The 27,185-nt window shown below is 39.0% G+C and overlaps 2 protein-coding genes across 6 annotated transcripts in view; one reads left to right on the top strand and one right to left on the bottom strand.

The window, feature by feature from the left end:
* The window catches only part of eif4e2 (eukaryotic translation initiation factor 4E family member 2), a 46,338-nt gene extending 39,347 nt beyond the window's left edge, over positions 1-6,991 (top strand). The window contains exons 7-8 of one of the 4 annotated variants that reach the window (XM_085990112.1): positions 6,325-6,398; positions 6,903-6,991. In XM_085990112.1, coding sequence (XP_085846238.1) covers positions 6,325-6,364 — 40 coding nt within the window. In that variant the 3' untranslated portion in view covers positions 6,365-6,398; positions 6,903-6,991. Of the gene's footprint in view, positions 1-1,066 lie in introns of all 4 variants that reach the window. The other 3 variants (XM_085990111.1, XM_085990114.1, XM_085990113.1) reach the window with 3 other exon arrangements.
* On the bottom strand, positions 6,343-27,185 carry LOC147115661 (phospholipid scramblase 2). 2 transcript variants are annotated; one of them, XM_085990110.1, is made up of 8 exons: positions 22,056-27,181; positions 20,685-20,759; positions 17,603-17,795; positions 16,017-16,128; positions 14,790-14,889; positions 11,411-11,469; positions 11,244-11,305; positions 6,343-6,429 (listed from the first exon to the last, which is right to left on the bottom strand). In XM_085990110.1, the coding sequence occupies exons 1-7, from the start codon at positions 22,468-22,470 to the stop codon at positions 11,279-11,281; spliced, it is 981 nt and encodes a 326-aa protein (XP_085846236.1). In that variant the 5' UTR covers positions 22,471-27,181; the 3' UTR covers positions 6,343-6,429; positions 11,244-11,278. The 2 variants fall into 2 exon arrangements, with proteins under 2 accessions (XP_085846236.1, XP_085846235.1); XM_085990109.1 differs by lacking the exon at positions 6,343-6,429 and having other exon boundaries at positions 11,248-11,469; positions 22,056-27,185.

Raw genomic sequence — 27,185 nt, 5'->3', positions numbered from 1 at the left:
TACAAGGGTACTGTGTGTCTCCCATGCTGCTGGTAGTCATTGCATTGCATTACCCTCAACTGGCAGTACTGTACTTAATCAAGCATCTTCCACCATCCATTTAACACAACATTCTATAGGTGAGTACCCAATTACTGTATACTGCACATTTCTTGATTTTTTTATTTTTCTTTGTTAAAAATAGCCTCGGTAGATAACCCTCTCCGTCATCCGGAATTTTTGATCAACCGGCAACACGTCGGTGCCGGATACCAAAGAGTTTCCTGTACCTAGTGTGGTTGAATGTCATTTACTACCAGTTTGCAAGGAACAATTCCCTCCTTTATGTAACTGCAAGGATATCTGCACGAACTCTACTTGGTGGAATAACTTTATTCTTTTACCAAGCACTGGGCTTAGAATGTTCTGGTAAAAATAAATCCAGTTTTTCAAAGCAGCATCATTTTAAAAAAAGACATTCATTTGTGAGCTTTAGAAGAAAAATAAAACATTTGTAATTTGAGTTGGGGCCATTGTAAAAATATTCAGTCATGCAATAATAGAAAGCTTAAGTTGGCCTCTATCAGAGGAAAACTAAGAAATGCAGGGGACAGCTCTGAAGGATGCAGGTAGTGAGGTTGATGTAATGTGCTCTTAATGGGACAGATTCACATAAAACTTCCTGACCAGTAACCTATATTAAAAATTTAACTAGAAGAGCAAGGATTGCTAACACTGCCTGTCTAGTTGTTTGCTGTGCTCCAAAATGTTCTCCATATTAAGACCATCTGGAGTTCATAGGATATAATTAGATCAAAGGGATTGTGTTTGGATAATTAATAAATGTTTAACTACGTTTCTATTTAAGAAACAAAATTTCTATTTCACAGTATTTTTAATATTGCAAGTTTTATTGTGATGTTACTTCTGTTTTAATGATTTAAAAGTTACAAATAACTTTTAAGAACTCCAAAACATGTCCTGTAATGACCCATCAGCTCTTTCTCAAGATAGGCATAGTTATAATACAGAAAAATAAAAATGTTTATTCTGACACAGTACACATTGTGTGTTATTTGATTGTTAGGATTCTCACAGCAGAGCAGAAGCAATGGGACTGATGCCAATAGCAAGAGGAAACTGAACCGAAGATGGTTTCCTGGGGCTACTGTTATGCAGGAAGTGGAGGATCATATGGTTTCACCTCAAGAGAATAGGTGCCCCTGTGATATTTCCAAGTTGGATAGGTAATCTACTGATGGTATGTGGAGTATAATCAAAGAATTCACAAAATCCTAAGGCCTGGAAATTTAATGGAATATCTATCTTGAGGACTTATTTTAAAAGGTTGCAGTTATTTTAGGTTATTCAGAAAGTTTAAAAAAAAATAACCTCAACACTTTATTCTGTAGAATCATTTTAAATAGCAGTAAGTGATCACCAAAACCAGTTGCGTTCATGTAACTTGTTTAAGCTGTTCTATATGGAAATGCAACAATACCCTTATTATATTATTCACTAAGAGGTTAGCATTAAGTATTAGATGTAGGTAAATTAAGTTAATTTACTGAATGTCTAATTACAGTACTTCTACTAGTATTTCCCTCGTACCCATTGAGATTTGGTGTTAAGTCATGCATTCTGATAAATGTCTGTCATTTATAGGAATAACAAACTGTATCAGTGTACATCATTTAACTGCTGCCCTTTGACAGAGGGTCAGTAGCCTAAACTTCAGCTTGGCCATAATCAGTTCTTATCCAATTTTTAAACAAAGTTCTAAATTTATCAGAGTGCATTCCCTCTCGTGATCCAATGGAAGTCAGAACAGAATTGCTACATTTTGCAGTTCCGGCTTCCCTAAAAGCACACCACAGCACAGCAGCAAGTTAGGGGTAGTTTCACTTGGCAGTCAATCAGCCCTCAAAGATATTCATAATCATTTAAAAGAAAAGAATATTTCTGTCCCTACCAGTGTTGAGCTTTTCATAATTGAACAGATCTTGTGCTGTCAAACATTAACAGTATATCAGCATTCTTTTATCCTCCACATACAATTGCCTCAAGTCTGTCGTCAACAGGGAAAAATCATGGGGTCATTTGTCCGTTTTGAGTTTTCCTCACTAGCTTTGGATAAACCATGCAATCTCCCACTGGGGCCTAAAGTGTACCTCAGTTCTTTCTCATTTTTGGCAGCAGCGTCTCATTGTTGTCCAACTGGAAAAAAGTAGTACTTTAGCTTTATGATTTAATTTCTAACCAACGTGTAATTATATCATTAATGCAGTTTGTTGTAGGTTTGAAGCAGCTTTTTTTTCCCACTTATTTCAGGCACTGCCCCATATGAGTTTAAGGGCTGGACCTCTTCTGTTTCTAGCACTAAGTGATTGATTCTTATGTCTGTGTTGCCTTCCTAAAAACACAAAGTTTTGTTTGTCTGTTCAGAACAGCTCCATCTTGTGAAACACCAGGACTAGTCCTCAACTTCACTTCCCTCCTTCTTGAATGAGACATCAGCTCGGAATTTACGGTCAGTGGCGAAGCAAAGGCTTTCGTCACTGGTCGCAAAGTAAGCATCGCACAAAGATCTCACGATCTCTGTCAGGAGGTTCGGGTTTTCCGACGCACAATTCAAATTGGCGTAGTATAGTAGGAATCCCATAGTGCGAGTTGCTGTGACGTCAACAAGCTGTCTAAGCAGCCAATCAAAACGCAGAATTCTCAGACACCGAACCAGGAAGTGGGTAAGCTCTTAAAATTTGAACTTTTTAAAAATGTTAGAGCAAAACAGACTGGGGCTCTGCCATGGGGAAAGGCAAACCTGAAATAAAAATTACTTTAAAAAAAAAAAGTTAACATTTTTGATTTTTATTAAAATGGATAAATTTGACACTTCACAAAATTAAAATTAGTTTTTCAGGGCCATATCCTTTGTTTAGCAGTCTGTTAAAATCCCAATTACACCTAATCCCTTTGGGTCTAACTTTTTTAATTGGGTATTTACCTGCGTAATTACTGCAGAAGAGCAGAAGTTTTTGTCAGTTTCCATGATTTGAGAGATTTCACTGATTGCCGGCTCTGGGCGGGGGGCACAGCGTAGCCTGTGGAGGAGCAGTGAATGACTGAACACAACTTCAGAATTTCTGCTTTAGGCTGCGCATGTGCTAAATCCTGAAGTTGCAAAAGGTCAGTTTCAAAGGCGTGACAGCTAACGCTGCCAGTTCGCCATCATCAGGACTGCAAATTCCAGGCCAATCCGTCTGCTCCAAAACCAAGAAGCACAAACAGAGGGATTTTTTTGTAACACTGCTCCATATAACGAGCACTGACCAGGCATATTGCACATCTGTTAAGTGACTGGGGATAAGGAATCAGTACTTTTGTGGCCTGTTCATCTTCATCCAGCTCCTGCTCTAAATTTTCTGCGACATCAGATGCCAAAGCAGCTTCAATAATGTGTAGTTAGACCACTTGCCTCAAAGTTGTCATGGGTAAAAGCACAAATTTCTCAGTTGACATGGTCAAAAGGATGTCTACTGATGCATGTATTTTAAATGCCCTAACTTGCCTCTGGTTCTAACTAAACAATCCATTTAATCATAGCTTTATTACTGGATATGGAATGGACTTTGGTGTCAAACTAACTGACGCACCAAGACAAAATATAGTTAAAAGTGACTCTGCGCAATTCTTTGAGGACTAGCCTCATGTTACCACCTTTATTCGGTAAGGATATGCTTTCATATCAGCAGGTTACAAAGAGCTTAGTCTTGTATATCTCTTCTAGCCTTGTACATGGTTTTGATTGCTACTGCTGGACTTTCTCTGTTTAAGCTAATGTTGAAATGTGTTTATCCTCACTTTGACCTTTTTAGTCCTATAAGCTTAGGAATGGAACAAGAAAGGAAGAATAACATTTAGGTCCTAATTTTATCCCAGTACAAGTGTTATTTGTGTTTCACTCCAATTAACAACTCCGTTGTGATGACTGTAAAGTTTAATTTCAAGATAGTTCTGTTTAGTTTAATTTTAATTTTACAATATGCAAATATTTCTATACTTTTTTGATGGTTTACTGAAAAGAGGAAAAAAACTATTGACTGCACCAAATCTACCGCCACTTGTAGCTGAGGCAAAAGCAATCAAATCATGCAAGTCTCAAATAGTGATATCAGGGAATTGCACAGTTTGGTAAGTCTGATGCCTAGGTTGGCAAGTCTGACAGTTATCAGATGAATATCATTAATAACTGAAATTGAAGGACTTTACTAGCATTGCATTATTCTGTCGCAAAGCACTCATGGATGTGCAGATTATTACCGTATATTTCCTAAACTCTGGCAAAGTATATCCTCACCATTCGGCCCTCAGTCAATAGCATCTTCAGAACTTGATTTGATGAGGACTTTTAAAAATAAAACTTCTGTTGCTAGACTCTTTTTTGGTTCTCCCCATAGGCCATACTTGGAGGGACAAAAGTTGCAGACCAGCCCCAGAGCCTCCATTTGATGGCTTAATTAAGATGATCAACATTTCTTTAGCCTCCAGGAGATATTCCATTTTATCAGCATCTAATGCTGTGGGGCGGTTTGGTTATTTTGATTTTTGGATGATGTAAATAATCTTGGATTGTGAAATCCCAACATTTTTACTTTAACAATCTTCATTTTCTAGAATCCCAGTTTGGGCCATTTGGTTGCTATTGCTCTCATATGGGGGGGACTACTGGGAAATGCCCTCAGAGGTTTTTGAAGAATGTGCAAATTATAAGATCTTTTAGTCCCAATTTAATAGCTCAAGCTTACAGTATGCTCTTTTGAAGCTTGTAGCTCCCTGCACCCTCAATTTTATTTCATATAATCTCTTGGCTCTTGGTTTTTGCATGCTGAAGAATTGGACTTCACACCTTGTGATAAACCCACTGTCATATATGGCATTTCAATTTGTTCTCGGGCTCCTTTGGAACATTTCTGTAAAATTGTTTCAGAATTTAATTTATTCCAATACATTTCTCTGAAGACATGCAAATTTAATTGCATTGGTGTTTTTATCACCTTATTTACGATACAAATGCAATTGACATTTTAGACATAATTGCTTTTAGTATTGGCTAAAGTTGTACTACTGATGACCAAACAAGGCATTGTGCTGTGGATAGCAGAATATATTTCTTTGCTTAAGACAGCTTCTCTGTAATCAAGTAAAATAAATGCTCATTCTACTTGGGGGTCCATATCTTTTTTTTTTTTTTTAAAAACTCCGTATCTTCTCTAAAATTATTTCTTAGATTAGTGTACTGAAGCGGTTGCATTCTTCAGTATATATGGAGGGCTCGAAGGTGATTTCAAAATCAAATGATTGATAGTTGTTTGTGGAGAGTAAATGAATGAGAAATTAAGAAAGATTACTTACCTTTTAGGATATGGTCTTCCCTTTTCTTTCCATGTAATTTATCTTACACATACATTGCCCTTCCTTTCTTGCTGTCTGCTCTGGTTTGGAGTAATTGAAACTTAATCATTTTCTCTTGAGATATTCCTTCATCGTGCAAATACAATCATCTCTGCAGCCACCTTTGTTGAAACAGAATTGGGCTGCCATACAGTGGGGGAGATCACATTGCTCTCATAAGGCTACAATAAATGATTCCCCTGTTGGATGACTGGCCCAATTCAGTTGTATGTGGGGGATAAATTATATGGAAATAATGAAGATAATACTAAAGGTAGGTTACTTTATATTACTTCAGTTAGGCTACACCACTTGGATAATTCAGAAATTAATTTACATTGGACTTAATTCTATCTGATTCTTCCAGTTTCTTGGTATACAATACATGCATCAAACTGTAATTTGTTGCCTGTAGTGCCTGTCAAGACTAAGGTGTGAAGTTGATTTGTGGATATAGGTTGTGCTTACAAAATCTACAGTACAGTTCTATAATGTCCATAAAAATTAGATTTGATCAATTTGCAGTGCAGGGTATACTACCTGTATAGTGAATAGAAGGGGAAGCAAAACTGTGTTTCTTAATTCATAAAATCTTCAGAATAAACTAATGAAACTAACATTCCTTTTAATGAAATAAAGTTAGTTAAATAATACTGGTATGTTCTGGAAACTATGAACAATCCATTTAGCAAATACAGATTGAGATTTTAAACAAGTATGAAAAATTCAAATAGATTTTTTAACATGACGGGATAAACTCCATATATCATTAATGCCTTAATATTTGTAACCATTGGTAGTTTACACCTGTAATTAAAATCTTGTGCAGAGATGTAGTTGCAAAGTATGTTGTTGAGTATACAGCGTAATGTGTTCTTCAATCTTCTTTCGCAGAGACAATTCAAGCTTTCGAAATACGAAAATCACTTTATGAGATCGTCATTGCACACCATTTGTTTATTTGGAAGGTATGCCCTTCTTCGTTCTAGAGAAACATCACTTTAAAAAAAAAAAAAAAAAAATTAAAAAATTAACAATTTTGGAATGGGATGATGTTCAGTGTCAATCCCAATCAGGACATTGTTATTTCAGGGAAGAATTACTCTGATGCCATTGGTCAATCAGTTGTTTGACAGAATCAAACTGCATTTTATTTTTTTTTAAGACGAGCTGAGTGTTTTGCTCATGTCTTCTGTTTCTAAGCAGTTCTGTTACTTTAGTTTTAAAATTTGTGACTATTGTAAATGTTGGTGTTTTGTGGGTACATAAGTATTGGACTTGGAGAAAATGAGTGCTTGCTGGCTGTGTATATAAATTATTGGTTTCACCTGACTCGTGGCATTTTCATCTCCGTCTCATGATCGTCCTCATAATTTATTTTTTTCACTTTTTTTTAACTTTTTTATCCTCTTTCTGTTCTCTTGCTTTTATGAAGAAATGCTGCATCTTGATAAACAATCTTTTATTTGCAGATGTAAATGTTTGGATCAGAAGCAAAACTTCACCTTATTTGTCTGCTTGGTGCTATTTTCAAATAAAGAGCACTTTATGACTAAAAGCATTTAATGTGTTGTGTATTAAATCTGACCTTTCCCTTTTTGTTTACCACAGCAGAGGGTTTGAATGAATAAGTTGCACATTGCTTATTAGAGATGATAGCCACAGTGGTCTTCACAGAGCAATAGGCTGTTTTAAACTCGAGTGCCCCTGAAATCCAGAGAAACAGAAACATAACGGGTATTCAAATAATTGCTTTCAAACAACAAGAACTTGTAGAGTGGTCCCCTAATATTAGATCATATCTGAGATGCTGTCATTGATTCCCTGTCTTTCTTTTGTTATAACTCATAACCATCTAGCTGGAAAAGGCAGAATTGTCCTAGGCTACAGACTTCTCTTTGTTAATTGTAAATTTCACTGGATGATCACAATGGGAAATGTAATTCTGAGATGCGCACATAGTCTTTCTGTTCCCCTGTTCACTCAAAACACAATGCACAGTGGTTAAAGTAAGCTGTAACAGTGTATGATTCTCTGCAAGGTACATTTGTTAGTTTTGTCATTTTTAGCAGACCCAGCAATGAATGCTGCTTTAAGATTTTATTTATGGCCAGTATTAATAGTTGTGTAGCCCCAGTGCTATGAAAATAAAATAAAATCACTATCAATTACATCACAAAACCCTTTATTGCTGATAGTCAGTTTTTAAAAAAGCAACAAAAGGCATCCCTCCTAATACTGTAACTGAATTTTTTTTTAAATTAATTTATGCGATGTGGGTATCGCTGGCAAGGCCAGCATTTATTGCCCATCCCTAATTGCCCTTGAAGGTGGTGGTGAGCCACCTTCTTCAACCGCTGCAATCTGTATGGTGAAGGTACTCCCACACTGCTATTGGGTAGGGTGTTCCAGGATTTTGACCCAGTGACGATGAGGGATCGGCGATATACATCTAAGTCAGGGTGGTGTGTGACTTGGAGGTGGCAGTGTTCCCATGTGCCTGCTGCCCTTGTCCTTCTAGGTGGAAGAGGTCGTGGTTTGGGAGGTGCTGCCGAAGAAGCCTTGGCGAGTTGCTGCAGTGCACCTTGTAGATGGTACACACTGCAGCCACGGTGCGCCGGTGGTGGAGGATGTGAATGTTTAAGTGGTGGATGGAGTGCCAATCAAGCGGGCTGCTTTGTCCTGGATGGTGTCGAGCTTCTTGAGTGTTGTTGGAGCTGCACTCATCCAGGCAAGTGGAGAGTATTCCATCACACTCCTTACTTGTGCCTTTGTAGATGGTGGAAAGGCTTCGGGGAGTCGGGAGGTGAGACACTTGCCACAGAATACCTAGCCTCTGACCTGCTCTTGCTGCCACAGTATTTGTGGCTGGTCTAGTTAAGTTTCTGGTCAATGGTGACCCCCAGGATGTTGATGGTGGGGGATTCGTCAATGGTAATTCCATTGAATGTCAAGGGGAGGTCGTTACTCGCTTGTTGGAGATAGTCATTGCCTGGCACTTCTATGGCATGAATGTTACTTGCCACTTATCAGGCCCAGCCTGAACATCGTCCAGGACTTGTTGCATGCGGGCATGGACTGCTTCATTATCTGAGGAGTTGTGAATGGCACTGAACACTGTGCAGTCATCAGTGAACATCCCCACTTCTGACCTTATGTTGGAGGGAAGGTCATTGATGAAGCAGCTGAAGATGGTTGGGCCTAGGACACTGCCCTGAGGAACTCTTGCAGCAATGTCCTGAGGCTGTGATGATTGACTTTCAACCACCACAACCATCTTCCTTTGTGCGAGGTATGACTCCAACCAGTGGAGCGTTTTCCCCTCCATTCCCATTGACTTCAGTTTTACTAGGGCTCCTTGATGCCACACTCAAATGCTGCCTTGATGTCAAGGGCAGTCACTCTCACCTCATCTCTGGAATTCAGGAATTATGCTTTATATTTGAGGCTCACCATAATACACTTCTGCTTTTGCTTGTGAACTTAATCTGTAGAAATAAAACTAATATTGCATAAACAGCCATTCAAAATCTTGTTCTTTGATGCTCACAAATAAGAAATAATTTTGTTGGATACATTGGGAGGAACTTTCAACTTTGACGTGTGTGTAAAATGGGTGGTATAGGATTGGCTGTTGATTTTACACCCACCTGATGTTCCTTCAATGGAATAGAAAATCAGGAGGGATGTATTAACTGAGTGGTTGATCCAATACTGCCTATTTTACACCCCTACCGATGTTAAGGGAAAATAAACGAGTAGCTGCATGCATCTTGAGATGGAAGATTGACATGGAGCAGCAGTGAGCTGCACTTGCTGCTTTTGGGACAGCCAGGCCTGACCATGCTCACAAATCACCCAATCTGCCAACTGAGATATCCATAGTATATTATCATATTCCTGATTTAAGCATGTATCTTATTGAGCTGATGGAGGTGTGGACCATCAGCAGTCACTGCTTGGCTCTCTGCAACCCAATCATGATAGGCACCAAAATGCTGAAATATGAACTTGTGTTCTTGTGCCTGTCCTCCAGGTAATTACTTCCAACAGCTATTGTGCCACACCCCTCAGTTTCCTCATAGAAATACATAGAAGTTACTACATGGAAACAGGCCATTCAACCCAACCAGTCCATGTTGCTGTTTACCTGCTATGCGAGCAAAAAGTTTAAATCATATTTACACCCTGTTCCCATATCCCTCCATCCACCTAGCCAATCTAATCTTGAATGTTGACATAATTGTTGCCTCAACCACTAACCCTGGAAGTGAATTTCACAGCCTCACAATTCGCTGTGTAAAGATGTTTCTCCTGCCATCTGTTCTAAATCTCTTGCATTTAATCTTGTTTCTATGGCCCCTCGTTCTGACCCCTCAACTACTGGGAAAAGTCTATCTAATCTGTCCCATCCTTTCATCATTTTAAAACACTTCTATCATATCATCCTGTAATCTGTGTTGTCCTAATGAAAAAGACCCAATTGTTCAAGTTTTCTATTTGTATTTCTTCCTTCCAGGTAGCATCACAGTGAGTCTGTGATTAATCGATGTTTGGGCATTAAGGGAATCAAGGGATATGGGGATAGGGTGGGAAAGTGGAGTTGATGTAGAAGATCAGCCATGAGCTTATTGAATGACGGCACATGTTCGATGGGCTGTATGGCCTACTCCTGCTCTGATTTTTTTTTTAAATGTTCTTATGTGCTATACCTTCTCAAGTCTCCATATCCGTCCTATAGTGTGGAGTCCAATACTACACAGAGTACTCTAACTGAAATCTTGAAGTTTTATATAGACTCATCATTACCTTTTATATTCAATAAGTCTTGATCAAACGTAGAATTCAATTTTTTCTTTACTGCCTAATCAACCTTAGGTGCTACTTTAAATGTCCTGCGAACCGTACCTCAATCTTCTGCTTTTCCACAGTACCGTGCCTACTTACCTTCAGTGTATAATTAATGCTTTTTTATTACTAAAATGCACCACCTCACAAATGTTGACATTGAATTGCATCTGCCACTTTGTAGTCCATTCCCCCATCTTATCAATATCCCTTTGTAGCTTCCTTTGGAATTAACTATACCTCCTATTTTGGTATTATCTCCAAATTTTGACACCACTTCCTCTATGCCTATGTTTAGAGTGTATTTTGTAAGACCCTAGTGTTTTTGTCTTCCTTTAGCTTGGCTAACTTACCTAAACTGCTTTTATCCATCATAATATCACTCATCTCACTCAACCACTTCAGGATTCACCACCTCTCTGATATCCTCTTTAGTCTACGCCGATGCAAAGTACTTATTAAATACCTCCCTGTATTTTTTTGACTGTCTACAAATTGACAATCCTCTCCTGTCAGGGATGCCACCTCACTTTTAACAATTCTCTTTGCTGATGTACATTTCTTCTTCTTCCATATGCCCGAGTTTTTCTAACATGCCTCTTGAGACATTTTATCAAACACCTTCTGAAAATTTGTATACACTACAGCTACACCACCTAGTACCATACCAGGTACTTTAAGAAGTGAATTTGCCTTGCTCATTCTCATAGTTAGATAACTTTTCTAAAATCTTGTAATATTTTTCATTAAATTATTAATGCTAATTTTAAGAAATTTTACTTTAAACCAGAATAATACCCTTTGATGTGTATATGACTTAGAGGTTTCTCTCATGTATTTTGATCAAAGCAATACAAAAGTTTTTTGAATAAATATTTTGTTCTAGTTAAGTTTACATTAACAGGAGCATAATTTATTTTCATTATTTTGCACGTTTGCAACGCTTAAGCAGTTTGTAAAGCAACCTTGTCGATGGTGAGAATGGAGGAGATCTTGAAACTCAGCTCATTTCAAAGAACATGTAGTTCTGTAAAAGAATAAAAGAAATGATTACATATGTGGGGAGGATAAACTCCTAACTAATGGAGTGGCTTTAACACTGAAGTAAAGTTTGATCAGATTTACAACTTACGAGTAAGAAGGCAGCAGCCAGCAAAAGCACCTTTGCATTTGGATTCATGTTGATTGGAACTACGTTTAAAAATAAAGTAAATAAATGCATAAGGACCAGTTTTCAGGCAAATATTGCAAGAAAATATCTCAACATGTACATAGAATTACATAGAATATACAGCACAGGCCATTCGGCCCAACCAGTCCGGCATTTATGCTCCATTTGAGCCTCCTCCCATCCTTCCTCATCTAACTCTATATAAGCATAATCCTCTATTCCCTTCTCCCTTGTGTTTTTCTAGCTTCCCCTTAAATGCATCTTTACTATTCACCTCAACTACTCCTTGTGGTAGCGAGTTCCACATTCTCACCACTCTGGGTAAAGAAGTTTCTTCTGGTTTCCCTATTTGATTTCTTGGTGACTATCTTATATTGATGGCCTCTAGTTTTGCTCTTCCCTACAAGTGGAAACACTCTGGGCTGGATTTTGTCAATGGGGACGTGATGGAGGCGGACTCCCACTTTTTGGGTTGTAGTCCCGCCTCCATCGACTTGTGGCCAACCCATGCTATTTTCCCTAGATTGACCTTGTTAAGCCCGCCCAACGGGCTCAGCAGGCCAATTAAGGGGCACCTGGTTACTGGTGACGTCAGTGATTGACATTTCATCTGTCAAGCGCTTTTGACAGATGAAAAATCCGCGTTTGACAGCTCTGTGAAGCTGTCAAACACTGATGACCTGTCTTCTAACCTCAGCCCTACTCAGACTCAGTTAGAGATCTCTCCAGACTAGAAAGCAGAATGCTGCAGCTTTTGATATTTCGGCGACCATTCTGCTTTCTGTGCCGGTGAACTGAGGGACTCCCGAGAACTGAAGGAAGGAAGCCTGCAGGAGAAAGTAAAGGTAAGTAAAACTTTACACTTTCCACTTACCTCACGCACTTACCTCTGCACACATGCACCCATCACTCACCTGCACAACGGACATCTCGACCCCCTCCAACCCCTTCAGACCGACGGTCCGCCTCGCTAACTTGGCGTGGTTTGGAGCCGTTGGGAAGCCCACACTTCAGGGCTAAAAATAGGGATTAGGCAAAAAACTGCGGCAGTTAATTGGCACTAATCCCCTTCCTGCCTCAGGGAGGCGGCTCCCAGCACAGGTCGGGTACCCGCCTCCTGGGACATTGGCACGGAGGCGGGATGGGTTCGTGCCCCCCCGATTCTGCAATTTTCCCACCACTCCCGCCTCCACGGAGCTTGGAAATTCGAGCCCTCTGTGTCTATTCTATCAAAACCTTTCATAATTTTAAAGACCTCTATATTAGGTCAACCCTCAGTCTTCTCTTTTCAAGAGAAAAGAGAGCCAGCCTGTTCACCCTTTCCTGATGGGTATAACCTCACAGTTCTGGTATCATTCTTGTAAATCTTTTTTGCACCTTCTCCAATGCCTCTATCCTTTTTATAAAATGGAGACTAGAGTTGTTCACAGTACTCCAAGTATGGTCTAACTAAGGTTCGATACAAGTTTAGCATAACCTCTACTTTTCAATTCTATCCCTCTAGAAATAAACCCTAGTGCTTGGTTTGCTTTTTTTTATAGTTTTATTAACCTGTGTCGCCACTTAGTGATTTGTGTATTTGTACTCCCAGATCCCTTTGTTCCTCTACCCCATTTAGATTCTAATTTTCAGAATAATATGTGACCTCTTATTTTTCTTACCAAAATGTAATACCTCACGCTTATCTATGTTGAAATTAATTTGCCAATTATATGCCATTCTGCAAATGTATTAATCTCAACATGTATTTGCACACCACTTTAACTGTTAACAATAAAGATTCCACAGTGGGGAAAAAAATTGCAAATTAGTGTGATATAATAGATGGAAGCATTTCTAAATGATATAATCATACAGCATAGGTCACTAGGCCTGTTGTGCCTGTGCCAGCTCTTTGAAAGAGCTATCCAATTAGTCCCATTCTCTTGCTCTTTCCCTATAGCCCTACAATTTTTCCTTTTCAAGTACTTATCCAATTCCCTTTTGAATGTTACTATTGTATCTGCTTTCATGCCCCTTCAGGCAGTGCATTCCAGATCATCAGAAATCGCTACATTAAAAAAAAAAAAAAAAAATTTTAAATTAAAAAAAATTCTCCTCTCCCCTCTGGCTTACTTGCCAATTATCTTAAATCTATGTCCTTTGGTTACCGAACCTCCTGTCATTGGAAATGTTTTTTCATTATTTATTCAAAACCTTTCACAATTTTGAACACCTCTATTAAATTTCCCCTTAACCTTCTCTGCTCTAAGGAGAACAATCCCAGCTTCTCTAGTCTCTCCACATAATTGAAGTCCCTCATCCCTAGTACCATTCTAGTAAATCTCCTCCTGGTCCATAAACATCATCTGCTCAGTTCAGTGTGGCAAAATGTGAGAGTACTTAATGTGCCCTAACATTCTACATAAAACAGTTGTCCATATATATTTGATATAGTGAACATTCATTGTAACTTTTTTAAGATGTAAATTAAAAGTGTGTAAATGTTCTCGGTGCACCAATCAGTGTCGTGGAACAATAGAGGTCATTCCTGTCAGGACATTAAAAAATGATTTTGCTATACTAGCACCCTTTGCCTTTAGCAGATATAACTTACTATGGCAAAATGTTTCTTGCGTAGCAATCTAGACACTTTTTTTAAACTGAAAATGATAGTATGATTGGTGTAGAAATTTCCAAGGTGTTCTTATCTGAGCCAAACCAGACTGAGTAAAGTAATTTTTTTGTCTTCCGTGCTCCTGGCACAGAGCGTTGCATGCCAGAAAGACAAATTAGAAAATTATTCACACTTTATCCACTATTTTCTACCCATTAAAATAGATGGGAAATTTTAGGTAGTGTGTGTGCCTCTTTTTCCAATATATGCTCCTTGCAGTTGAAGCTCTGTGTTGGGAATGCTAAAGAGGAAAATGTACTCAATGATAAATAAAACAAAATGATTTATATTGAATTCTGTCTGGCAAAATTCTAACAAAAAGACACAATATTCATTGTCCAAAATACTAATAATTGCTTTTTAATAATTGCATTATTAAGGGCCGTGTCACCATATCAAGTTTTCAACCAAATATGGATGTGTCATCTTGCTGGTTGTAAGGGAATGTTTGTGCAATATCTTCTGCAAAATTGCCTTGAGCAATGGGTTTTGCATTTGCATCAGTGTATATTCCAAATGTTGTTATTTGTAAAAGAAATGTTGATGCATTGTCATTTTACGCTCCTGTGTATACACAAGGTAAAGCATCGGGCCAGATGATGTCATGTGTCAACAAACTTGAGTGATTTTGTATCAATAAATATTTCAGCTCTTGTTAACTGCTCTTTTATTAAAGGTTCTTACAGTCCACACCAAAGTATTCGTGATCCATGTTATATTCTGAATTGTACCCTTGCCACCGCTTCCAGATCAGTCCCAAATGGTTCCCAATCTTGGATGTAATCTGTAATGTTATAGACACTTGTTTACAGATGGGAATAGTAAGACTAATTGTATATTATTGGCACCATGATGGTTATCGTACAGACATAAAATTACAACACATTTACACAGTAGTTCACAAGATTCTGGTAAATTATGTATAAAATCTGTGACCATATTTACATTTTGTAATGGCTAGTTACTTGTAATTTTACTTTATTAACTGCTAACAAATCTGGTGCGAATGAAAATTTGTTAAAGACAAGCACCAAATTCCCCCCAAAATAAACATGAAAAATAAAAGCTCTGCTTTTATTGCAAATGTCTCAAATTCTGGCAACCTCATTCTTTCTGGATTGATGATCTAAGATTAATAAATTACACTCCTACCTTTCTTGTGAAGCACTTGACATTTTTTAGTCTTTAATGAGCTCAAAAATTCACCAAAATCAATTTTTTAAAAGTTAGTTTGCTAGCTAACCACCAAGTTGGTAGATGATGAGTGATTGGTATTGCATTATTAGAAAGTCTCCAATTTGATACTGCTTCTCAGCATCTCTTAAACTTACCTCACTTTATTTACAGTAATCCTGATTAGTCACAATATTAAAGGACATTGTCATTGTATTGGTGAGCTTTTAAACAATCTGCAAGCTCACCAAAAACTCCAATCCACTGTTGACTCGTTAATTATCTGAGAGAGAATTGAAAATGGTTATGAAGTGCACAATCCAGAAGTTCACACCTTTAAAGAGGAAGAAAGGTGTAGGTGGGGTACTTTTTGTCCCATAAACAACTCCCATTAAGAGCATCAAATTCCTTGCCACAAGAGACACAAGTTGGACCTCCTTACTTCATTGGAGGGGCAGAACCTTGTGTGACCTGGAGAAGCATCATTCATTGTAGTGGGGATTATGATTTCTCACCAACAGGCAGACTCTGGAAAATATGCTGCTGGAAGGGTACACTGCTTATGAAAATAACTTGGATTTTACTTGGTTAACATTAAATCAAAGTCAACCAGAGCACAAATCAGAATTGTAGTCAAATTAAGAAACATCCCCTTGTAGCTTGGTTGACTTTTTGTGTAATTTAATTTTGGTTGATGTAACAATGAACATCAGCTTAGTTATGTTGAGTGTTTTATACCTTAAATTCCTGATCTGAATAACAGCGGCAAGGACAACAGGAGCCATGAATTTTCATAATCCCATGACCATCCATGTCATAGATTTCCAGCAATGGGGTGAACATGCTCCACCTGCAGCCAGAGACACAAAGGGACACATTCACTTTAATTACTCAGTAACATTGTCCGGCATTCCCAAGGTCAAATATTGCATGGTTGGATTCAAAGTAAAGCTGTTTCTACACTGCTTTATCCCTACACCTTCCTCTGAGTGCCGCTACTAATTAATAAGAATCCTTGCACAATAGGTCTAAACCCACTGGTGACAGCAGGTTGAGACAGTCAAAACAATCTCTCTGTCAGTGCAGAGACGTCTTGTCATCCCATTGATTTAGCCTGTATTTGTGCACAGGTAACGGGATAACTATAAAACACTCAGGCCTGTCCTAATCAAATGTAATATTCCTTTAACTAGTAGCTACATTAACCTGCTTGAATTTTGATTGCTGTAATAGGGTTGAAGCTCACACTAAATCAATTAGATTTTATAATCAAAATGTAGATTGTACTGTTCTGACTTAATTAGGTTTTGTACTATGATGAGCTGATTGCAGTAAATCAATTGGGCAATGATATTTAATAAACTGATTTTGTACCCTTGCAACAGCAACAACAATAACTTGTATTTATATAGTGCCTTTAATGCAGTAAAACATCCCAAGGCACTTCACAGAAGTGCTATCAAACAAAATTTGACACCACGCCACATAAGGAGATATTAGGGCAGAAGCTTGGTCAAAGAAGTAGGTTTTAAGGAGCGTCTAAAAGGAGGTAGAGAGGTTTAGGGAGGGAATTCCAGAGCTTAGGACCTTGCCAGCTGAAGGCACGGCCGCCAATGGTGGAGTGATTAAATCGGGGGTGCTCAAGAGGCCAGAATTGAAAGAGTGCAGATATTTTGGAGGGTTGTAGGGCTGGAGGAAATTAGAGATAGGGAGGGGTGAGGCCATGGAGGGTTTTGAAAACAAGGATGAGAATTTTAAAATCGAGGCATTGCTTAACCGGGAGCCAATGTAGGTCAGCAAGCACAGGGGTGATGGGTGAACGGGACATGGTGCGCGTTAGGAGTTTTGGATGACCTCAAGTTTATGGAGGATAGTACGTGGGAGGCCAGCCAGGAGTGCATTGTGATAGTCAAGTCTAGAAGTAACAAAGGCATGGATGAAGGTTTCAGCAGCAGATGAGCTGAGGCAGGGACAGAGCCAGGCGATGCTATGGAGGTGAAAATAGGTGGTATTAATGATGTCACGGATATATGGTTGGAAGCTCATCTTGGGGTCAAATATGACACGAAAGTTGCGAACAATTTGGTTCAGCCCTGGACAGTTGCTAGGGAGAGGGTTGGAGTCGGTGGCTAGGGAATAAGTTTGTGACAGGGACTGAAAACAATGGCACCTGTCTTCCCAATATTTAGTTGGAGGAAATTTTGCAAAAGAATTTGAGCCATACTGCTATAACCTAATTGAGTTGAAACAATTAGATGTATTGCTGTAAAGAATTATGCTTGTACTGACTTAAATAAATAGGAACAAAACATAATTGGGTTTACCTCTGTTTAATTGTGCCAATTTGTTCCTTCTGGGCATTGAACACATTTATCTCCATTAGGCAGCATCCAAAACAACAGGCATCTACCCGGAAGGGTCTGGTAAAGTGCAGTACCTCCTCTGCCTGCAGGTTGTAGATTTTAATACAACAGGACCGGGCTGCACCACACAAGTTCAAACACAGGCAAGTAGTATCTGAAGAAGAAATAGAACTGATGAAAGGTCATAGAAGGGTAAAAAGAATGTTGTTTCAAATATTCTATTAACATTTTTACAGGTTTCAAATGAAATCGTAGGGTTTATAATGTAACTGTTATAATTTCCATGGATTGATAAGATTTAAATAACAAACATATCTGATGAAAAGACAGAAATTACTTTTGGCAAAGAAATGTGATGTTATCTGTGTGACGGAATAAGCCATATTTCAGAAAGATACACCATAATATGAACAGAATTCTGATATTTATTAATACATGATATACTGGGTTTAAAAGTCTAAAGCCTCAGAGACACAGGCTGCAAACAGAAAACAGGCTTCTGAGATAAAGATCAGTTGTTTAACAAAGTTGTAAACATACAAGCTTTGAAATAGGAATTAGTTAAATATACTAAAAACAATGGCCCTATTGAAATGGCAGTTTGGCGATTCCAGAGGGTCTGGAGTTTGGAAATAACACAATGGAAGACCCAGTTTGAGGTGTTATAAGCTAACACGCTGAACAGAAACACAAACATTAAAAGAGGCATGTGCCTTTTGAAAAGATGACATCAAGTAAAAGAAACACCTGCTTGTCAAATAGTTTTTATGTTAAACTTGGAAGACAGGAAACATAAGATTAAATATGCAACCAATTGAGATAGCTAGAAAACAAGTAAACACTCAAAGTGTCTTTAATATATACATAGTAAATATGATACCAACAAGAACACTTTGAAGATATGACTTCAATAGATACACCAAGCAATTACATTGTGTTTGTATTGAACTTGGAGCAGTAAGGAGACTCAATGTCTGCTAAAAACCAGTTAAGCCAATATTCAGAATTGAATGGAAAATCTTCGATAAGAATGCCATCAAACAGAAACCATTGCTGTCATATTGTTTTTATGATAGTTTTTGGAACACCTGAAGGTAGAGACATAATTATGCATGCAATAGTTGAATTGACAGTAAGATGGAAAGCATTCAACAGAGGTATCAATAAAGACAATTAGTTTATATCAGCAGAGAACTTCAAAGAATAAACCACTGCAAAAAGGGTATAAAAATAAGAGCTTTTCAAACAAAGTCAGAACTCGCTGAATGGGCAAGCGTTTCTCAACTTCACAGGCACGCTCTAAGTTTTTAACTTTGAGTCTCGGGTAATCAAAGTAATTGATTTTGGTGGATAATCTGGATTTAGAAATAAGTTAGAAATGTAACGAAGTAAAGATTTGAGAATAAGGATCTCTGAGAAATAAGAAATGTAAGCTATTTGTATTTTGAATTGTTAATGTTGCGACTGACTGAACAGTTGTTAAATGAATATCGGCTCTTAAATAAAACTATCTATTTTTAGAATTGTCTCAAAGAGTATTTATGTATAAACTCACGAACCAAATTTCTGTACACTCTTTTGTAAGGAGTTGCAGAATTCTGGGGTGTATTCCGGACCCTCATAATATCCGGAAGGTTACAGTCTAGTAAACTTGTTACCGTCCTCCGGATAGCACTTTTAATATCTTCAGTTGTTCCTTTCCTTTAGGGAGAGATAGCCTGAACCTTTAGACCCATATAAGCATCTTATAGAATTCGGCGATCTCTAACTAAAGCTGAAGGTGAATGTCTGGGGAATACACCTGATCTGGGGTAGCCCGGGAAGGGCTAGGACTTGTAATTGTCCCTTCAATCTGCACATAAAGCAACCCATCTTATTGCTGTTCATGACAATTTGAAGACCAAAGACCATGTCTAATGTTTTTCAGATGTCATCAGAATATCCTGGCCATTTTTATATCTTTTAACTTCCATAGCATGCTAAACACAGCTAGAACCATAAAAGCAGCTTTGATGTTCTAGTAAGGGCTATCCCTGTTAAGTTATCCATTTGTTAACTTCCAGGCTGACCAAAGGGACATTTTTATAATAATCGGCTTCAACCATGTTTTCAGTGGTAGCATTCTTGCCTCTGAATTAGAAGGTGGTGGGTTCAAGCCTCACTCCAGAGACTTGAACACAAAATCTAGGCCGACACTTCAGTGCAGCACTGAAGGAGTGCTGTTGTCTTTCGGATGAGACATTAAACCAAGGCCCCGTCTGTCCTCTAAGGTGGATGGAAAAGATTCCTTGGCACTATTTCAAAGAAGAGCTGGGAGCTCTCTCTCCTGTCCTGGCCAATATTTATCCCTGAACCCATACCTAAAACAGATGATCTGGTCATTATCTCATTTTTGTTTGTGGGACCTGGTTGTGGACAAATTGGCTGTCATGTTTCCTACATTACAACAGTGCTTACACTTCAGAAGTACTTCATAGGCTGTGGTCATGAAAAGCGCTATATAAATGCAAGTTCTTTGTTTCTTTTCCCAGCCATCTGTTGGTCTGTCTGGGAAGTCTCTTGTGACTTTGTTCTCTCATAGAGCTGCTTTCCCAGAATTCAGTGTTAACCCTTCAGGATTCCCAGAGCTCTATAATGTGGTTCAGAAAGCCCACAATGCTTCAGCTTCCCAAAATTCATTATTATGGTTTGGGGGATACTGTACTACATGCTACAGGAACTAAAGGGTCAGCTACAAGAGTAGTCTGAAGCACAAAGCCAAAAATATCTCTTTAAAAAATCCCAAGCACGAGAATCAGATTTGAGTGTTGTAAACAAAGGGTTGCAAAGCCAGCAATCTAATTGTCATTCTACCCCAAGACTTGTTTTTTTTCCCCCATTTAAAGTATGGGATGCACCTCATGATATGTCTACACCTTTTCTAAGTATATTCTGCTAGATTCATTTCAGCCATCAATAGTTGCTGCTTCATTCATCTCGTTCCTTTTCATATGTATGCAGAAATGCTTTGCCTTTTCCATTGTTGTTTCACCCAAAACATTACCTTCTGATGCCATGTACAGTTGTTGACCTTTTTGAGATGTGATGATGTATGTCCTGCCAGGGTCACAGGTAAGCCCTAAAATAGAAACAGAACAACGAGAAGTTACCACCGGTAAGCCCTAAAATAGAAACAGAACGACGAGAAGTTACCACCAACTACCTCTGAGACTAAATATTATCTGAAATTCTACATTATAATGACCCTTGTAATGAAAAATGATCAGACAAACATAGTAAGTGAAGATTTGTTTTATTCATTCTCAGGATGCGCAAGGCTGGCATATATTCTCAAGGGCAACTAGGGATGGGCAATAACTGCTGGCCTTGCCAGCGACACCTACATCCCATGAATGAATTTTTTAAAAATCCTTTGTTGCCCTGTGAAGATGGTGTTGGGCCTTTTTCCTGAACTGCTGGTTTGATGCAATGAAGTAGCTTATCAGGTCACTTCAGAGGGCAGGTAAGAGTTAACCACATTGGTGTGCGACTGGAGTCACATATAGGCCAGACTGGATAAGGACAGCGGATTTCCTTCCCTAAAGGACATTGGCGAACTAGTTGGGTTTCTGCAACAATCCGGCAGCACCATGGTCGCTTTAACTGATACCAGCTTTTTATTTCCAGATTGTTTAAGCTGAATTCAAATTCTCACATTGCCATGGTGGGATTTGAAATTGTGTTCTCTGGATTCCTGGCCCATGACTCTGGATTACTAGTCCAGTAACATAACAACCATATTATTTCATAATGATATTATGAAAGAAGGACTCTATAAATTTGATAGTAATACAATGATCTAAAATAATCTTTATATATTCTGCTTCAAAAATATGTTCTGACCTCTTCAACTATCCATCGCAACCAATATCTCGTACTTTTTACCTTCCCTAAAATAACTACTCCCTAGCTAATACTAACTACTTTCTCGCAATTACTCACTACCCCATATCCACACTCCAAATGCTTACTGCCCTAATCCCCCCAAATGATGACTACCCCAAAACTTACTGCCCCTTCAATTACTCATTGCCACTCCCTGCCCCTTCACTATTCATTCTTCTATGATGTGGAGATGCCGGTGTTGGACTGGGGTGGACAAATGTAAGAAGTCACACAACACCAGGTTATAGTCCAACAGCTTTATTTGAAATCACAAGCTTTCGGAGCGCTGCTCCTTCGTCAGGTGAAGTGGAGAGATGCATATAGACACAGCATATATAGTCAGAGAATTCTATAAAATCTGATGTGGTTTCTAATATCAAAATACAGTTCATAATTCAGTTCTTTAACTATTCTCTAAACACTGTACAGTAACTAATTCTATACATGCATGCTGCACACAATAACTGGTATAAGAGCATCATTTACACACCTTGGTGCTCAGCCTTTGCAGTGATACACAGCTGATGGAGGGTGTGAAGTGGTTGCAATCCAGGGAATTCCTGCATTGTCCCGTGCCCTCTTACATCCTTAGGGAATGAAGACGTGTGCGAAGAAGTTTTGATCCACTCCTCTTTCCTGGAATTATTAAATTGTATCCCAAAGGAACTCTCTTTTACTTTCTCAAAATCTCCATCAGCTGCTTTCTCCTCCAGTACTTTTAATTTTTCTGAATGCATCCTAATAGGGTCTGAGTGCTGCCATGTAGCACCTGAAAGTATCATATTATCCAGCGGTTCTCCAGCTCCTTTATTTCTCTTTCCTCTTAATCTTCCTAACACATTTTCAATGTGTTTTTCCCTTTCTAAAAGTCCAAAAGGTGCAGGTTGTGTGGTTACTGCAGACATTTCTGCCTGCCTCTTCACACTTGTTTAAAAAAAACGCTCTCAAACTCTCTATCAGATTACTTGAGTTTCCATCACAACACACCGGACTTTCATTGTTTTTTTAATAAAAGATTCACTCAGGCAAAAAGTAGAATCCTTTCTCGGGCGGGCAACAGCAACACTAACAAAGCCTTTGAGAAAAGCAAGAGAACTCTGAATACATTAGAATAAATTTGGGACCGAGAAAACATTCCCAGGAAATTCAGTTCAATTTCACAAGACTTGGGGGGTAACAAAAGTTTACACACTGTTAACTGTAGGGCAATTGTGAGTCACTAGAGAGAGCAACATTCTATGAAAGCCTGGTTGATGGAACATAGCATCTGTATTCTGTGTTTACCATTAGTATTCATAAAGTCACTCTTCAACACTAATGTAAACCACATTTACAGTTTAATTGAATACTAAAATTTTATATCAACCTGAGAATTTAGTCGAAAGTGGGATTTATTTTATTATTCCAATGTTCAAAAATTTAGAGCTTAGTAAACTAGCATCTCACCCAAATCGAGCTCACCTAGATGCCATACATAGGACCCTGGATCGCCTGCTGAAACTTTGAAATGTATTTCTATATAAATAACGATCATTCTCTATGGTCTTGGAACTAATTTCTGCAAGTTAATCAATTTATAAGGTACTGGATGTTTGCCTCTTGGTGTTTCTGTTTTTATGTCTCACACGTCTCCACTATATGAGGAGAAAATGCCCCTCTGCTACATAGAATAGATTACGTTGTTAAACATGTGCAGGAATGATGATGTGATCCGTGACCTCTTTGCTAAACTAGTCTTGATGTTTTTGTTTGCAACCGCAACAATATGAAACCATGGCATGGTATGCAAGGCTAAGATTGTGACAGTGACTAAAAATTGCATTACGATAACGGAACAATACATCAGTGTTGTATGAGAAAAGACAGATGAGTTGCAAATGAATAGTTGTAGCATTGAGGTGCTGCACTAAGAATATGTGTAGTCACTCATCGAGCTGTGTCAGTCAGCACCTTCAATGTAAGAAACTAAGTCTTCCATATCCATTCCAACTGAGGATGCCCACAAAAGTAATTATTTTAAATTATGGCAGAAATACATCATAATTTCAGTGTAAGTTTGATGCTTTTGCTCTGATTCTTGGGCTGCTGCCATCACATGACCTGGTTATTTGCAAGGTGCCACTGCACATTGCAATATTGGATCATTCAGTATTTCAGGAATGTCCACCTACTCCAATTTATGTGATTTTTTTTATTGTAGCATAGAGACTTTTTTTTGATTTTACTTAAATTCTTTGCTCATGGAGTCGGCTTACATGAGGGATGACTCATAATTTAATTTTCAAAATATTGCTGTGGTTCTGAAAGAATCTATGAAAGAAGAGCGAGGAATTAAAACCATGTGCCCTTTTTGATATTTCAACAGACATTAATGCATTGTAAACCTAAGCAACAAGTTCCTCTGTCCAGCACGTGTTAGTGGTGGATATAAACATATTACTGAATTATACTGTAGCAATTGGCGCAAACTTCATGGATTTTTGGATTTTTAACCCCTATTAAAAACTGGACAGGCTGTTTGGGGGGGGAGCAGTGAAAACCCACTCAAGCTGGAGATGACTCATTCGTATGGGGTGTTTTTAGGCCGTGGTAAGTCAGCACGGCAGGGGCTTGTTGGACAAGTCAGGGTTCTACTGTTTTAAACTGTACTGTTGTGTTCACACTGCTCGTACTGTATGCGAGTGGAGTGGTTTTTGTTAACCTTAATAAGCACTGTACGGGTGAGCCCGAAAATGCTGTCCGTGTTGAAATCTGTCCTCAGTAATCCCTATCGTCCAGAACTTGTAGTAAGGGGGTTTGCGTGTTCGCTACGGGCAGGGCGAAACCACTTACAATAATTGGCGATTGCGGCAGGAGCCATAGGAAATTGGCCACCGCAAAAAACGGTTACAATACTCATCCTGCTCCAGATATATTGCACATGGATAGTTTCACATAGATCACAAATGAGGGTAAAAATTCTGATAGTGGCACTGGTGAGGTGGAAATGGAGCGTGGTGGGACTTCTCCCCCGCTCCCGATGCACATCTGTTTCTGCCTTAACTTCCAGCTCTGCCCCAGTGTAAATATTTATGGTGTGTGGGTGGTGTCTGGAAACTTGTACCTAAGTAGCTGCAATTTTGGAGTGCTACTACAGGTACTTAAAGGTCTAAGCAGTTTCTTAAAGCAGAGCTGAGCCCAGAAGCCACTGAAAAATTTGACAAGTGAAGTGGAACAGCAGAAGAACAACTAGGTTCTGTGAGGGAGCAATCGAGGCCCTGCAATATGAGGTTTGTTCCAGGCTGACTTGTTTGGAACTCCAGGTCACCTGATCTAGAGGAGTGCTGTGTGCAATGCGTGGAAGAGGTTAATACAGTCTCCAAAAAACCAATGAGTTCCTAGTCTTGACCACCCCGTTAGAAGGAGGTGCTGAATGAATAGCTGGAAGAAAGTATTTTTTATTGAAAGAACTTCATTGGGATGTGGATTTAATCTAGATTTAAGACTGAGATCAATTATTGAAATCAATACAAAAGCAAAATACTGCGGATGCTGGAAACCTGAAATCAAAACAGAAAATGCTGGAAACACTCAGCCGGTCAGACAGCATCTGTGGAGAGAGAAACTGAGTTAACGTTTCGGGTCGAGGACCTTTTGTCAGAACAGTTGAAATCAATGATTTGTCCTGATCTATTAACCTGGATTTCCTCTGCTATCCTGCTGCAAATTGAATAGAAGCGCAGTGGAAAGGGTGAGGAAAATCAGCCAGCGAGGCCAACTGATACCTCTCAATCCAACTTTAATTTCCCCACCCCTACCAGGACCGCCACTGACTGCGCTTTCCCTCCTGTAAATGCCCGCAGGAAAGAGACCTGGGTTCCTAGCCAATTTCCCTTCTGTACACCCATTAGCACCATTCCCTGGGACCACTGGGTGAAGCACGGTGGTCGTCCCCAGGATAACAGTGGATGGGTTTAAAGTTTCCTGATCGAGGAAGAAGGCCTAATAGTGACCTCTTTTCCCTCCATTTCAGCCCAATACCTTAACTGCTGAAAGGCCTCAGTCTCAGCCAAGGCTTTCAGTAAATAATTTGCTGCAGTTTTCAGGGCCCTCTGGCCTCCTAACTCATCTGGTGCTGCAGCGGTGGTTCTGACCCTGTAGGGGGACAATGAGGAAAATTCAGTCCATTGTCCCTCCTTCCTAATGTGAATGGTCCAGTAATGGCTGATTTTACTTGGAATCACATAAAATATTCAGCACAGAAACAGACCATTCAGCCCAATCAGTCCATGCCGGTGTTTATGCTCCACTCGAGCCTCCTCCCATCCTTGCTCATTTAACTCTCTCAGCATACCCCTCTATTCCCTTCTTTCTCATGTGCTTACCTAGCCTCCCCTTAAATGCATCTGTACTATTTGCTTCAACCACTCTCTGGTAGTGAGTTCTACATTCCCATCACTCTCTGGGTAAAGAAGTTTCTTCTGATTTCCCTATTTGATTTCTTGGTGACTATCTTATATTGATGGCCTCTAGTTTTGCTCTTCCACACAAGTGGAAACACTCTCTCTGTAACCACTCTATCAAAAACTTTCATAATTTTAAAGAACTCTATTAGGTCATCCCTCAGCCTTCTCTTTTCAAGAGAAAAGAGACCCAGCCTGTTCATCCTTTCCTGATGGATATAACCTCGCAGTTCTGGTATCATTCTTGTAAATCTTTTTTGCACCTTCTTCAATGCCTCTATATCCTTTTTATAATATGGCGACCAGAACTGTACACAGTACTCCAAGTGTGGTCTAACCCAGGTTCAATACAGGTTTAGCATAACTTCACTACTTTTCAATTCTATCCCTCTAGAAATAAACCCCAGTGCTTGGTTTGCCTTTTTAAGGCCTTATTAACCTGCTCTGCTACTTTTAGTGATCCCTTTGCTCCTCTACCTCATTTAGATTCTTATTTATAGTCATGTGACCCCCTTATTTTTCTTACCAAAATGTAATACCTCACATTTATCTGTGTTGAAATTCATTTGCCAATTATATGCCCATTCTGCAAGTTTATTAATGTCTTCTTGTAAGTTGTTGCAGTCCTCCTCAGTATTGAGTATTCCCCCCTCCCAATTTGATGTATTCCACAAATTTAGAAACGTTGTTTTTGAATCCAAAGTCTAAATCATTAATATAAATTGTGAACAACAGTGGTCCCAGCACTGATCCTTGTGGGACCCCACTTCCCACCTTCTGCCACTCTGAATAGCTACCCTTTACCCCTACTCTCTGCTTTTGTCTTGCAGCCAGCTAGCTATCCATTCTGCTACTTGTCCCCTGACTCTGCATGCTCTGACCTTATTCATTAGTCTATTATCTGGCACCTTATAGAAGGCCTTTTGGAAATCTAGATAAATTACATCTACTGCATTACCCTTGTCTACTCTCTCTGGTACCTCGTCAAAGAATTCAATGAGGTTGGTCAAGCAAGACATTCCCTTTTGAAATGCATGCTGATTATTCATTATCACATTTTTAGTTTCCAGATGTTTTTCTATTTTCTCCATTAGTAGGGATTCCATTATTTTTCTTACCTCTCACATCCGAGTCAGAATCCCATTCCAGAGACTTGAGCACAAAATCTAGGCTGACAC

This window comes from Somniosus microcephalus, chromosome 6 (genome assembly GCF_052327205.1).
Source record: "Somniosus microcephalus isolate GS21.2 chromosome 6, FLI_Smic_1.0, whole genome shotgun sequence".
NCBI classification, from domain to species: Eukaryota; Metazoa; Chordata; class Chondrichthyes; order Squaliformes; family Somniosidae; genus Somniosus; species Somniosus microcephalus.
The sequence above is the reverse complement of the archived record's forward strand: the minus strand, read 5'-3'. Positions and strand labels throughout refer to the sequence as shown.

Coding starts and splice junctions, on each gene's coding strand:
- LOC147115661 (XM_085990109.1), bottom strand. CDS start 22,470: ATGTCTGCAGTAACCACACAACCTGCACCTTTTGGACTTTTAGAAAGG. Junction 16,129..17,602: donor ATTGGCACAATTAAACAGAG/GTAAACCCAATT, acceptor CTCTGGCTGCAG/GTGGAGCATGTTCACCCCAT. Junction 11,470..14,789: donor CGAATACTTTGGTGTGGACT/GTAAGAACCTTT, acceptor TTTTAAACGTAG/TTCCAATCAACATGAATCCA.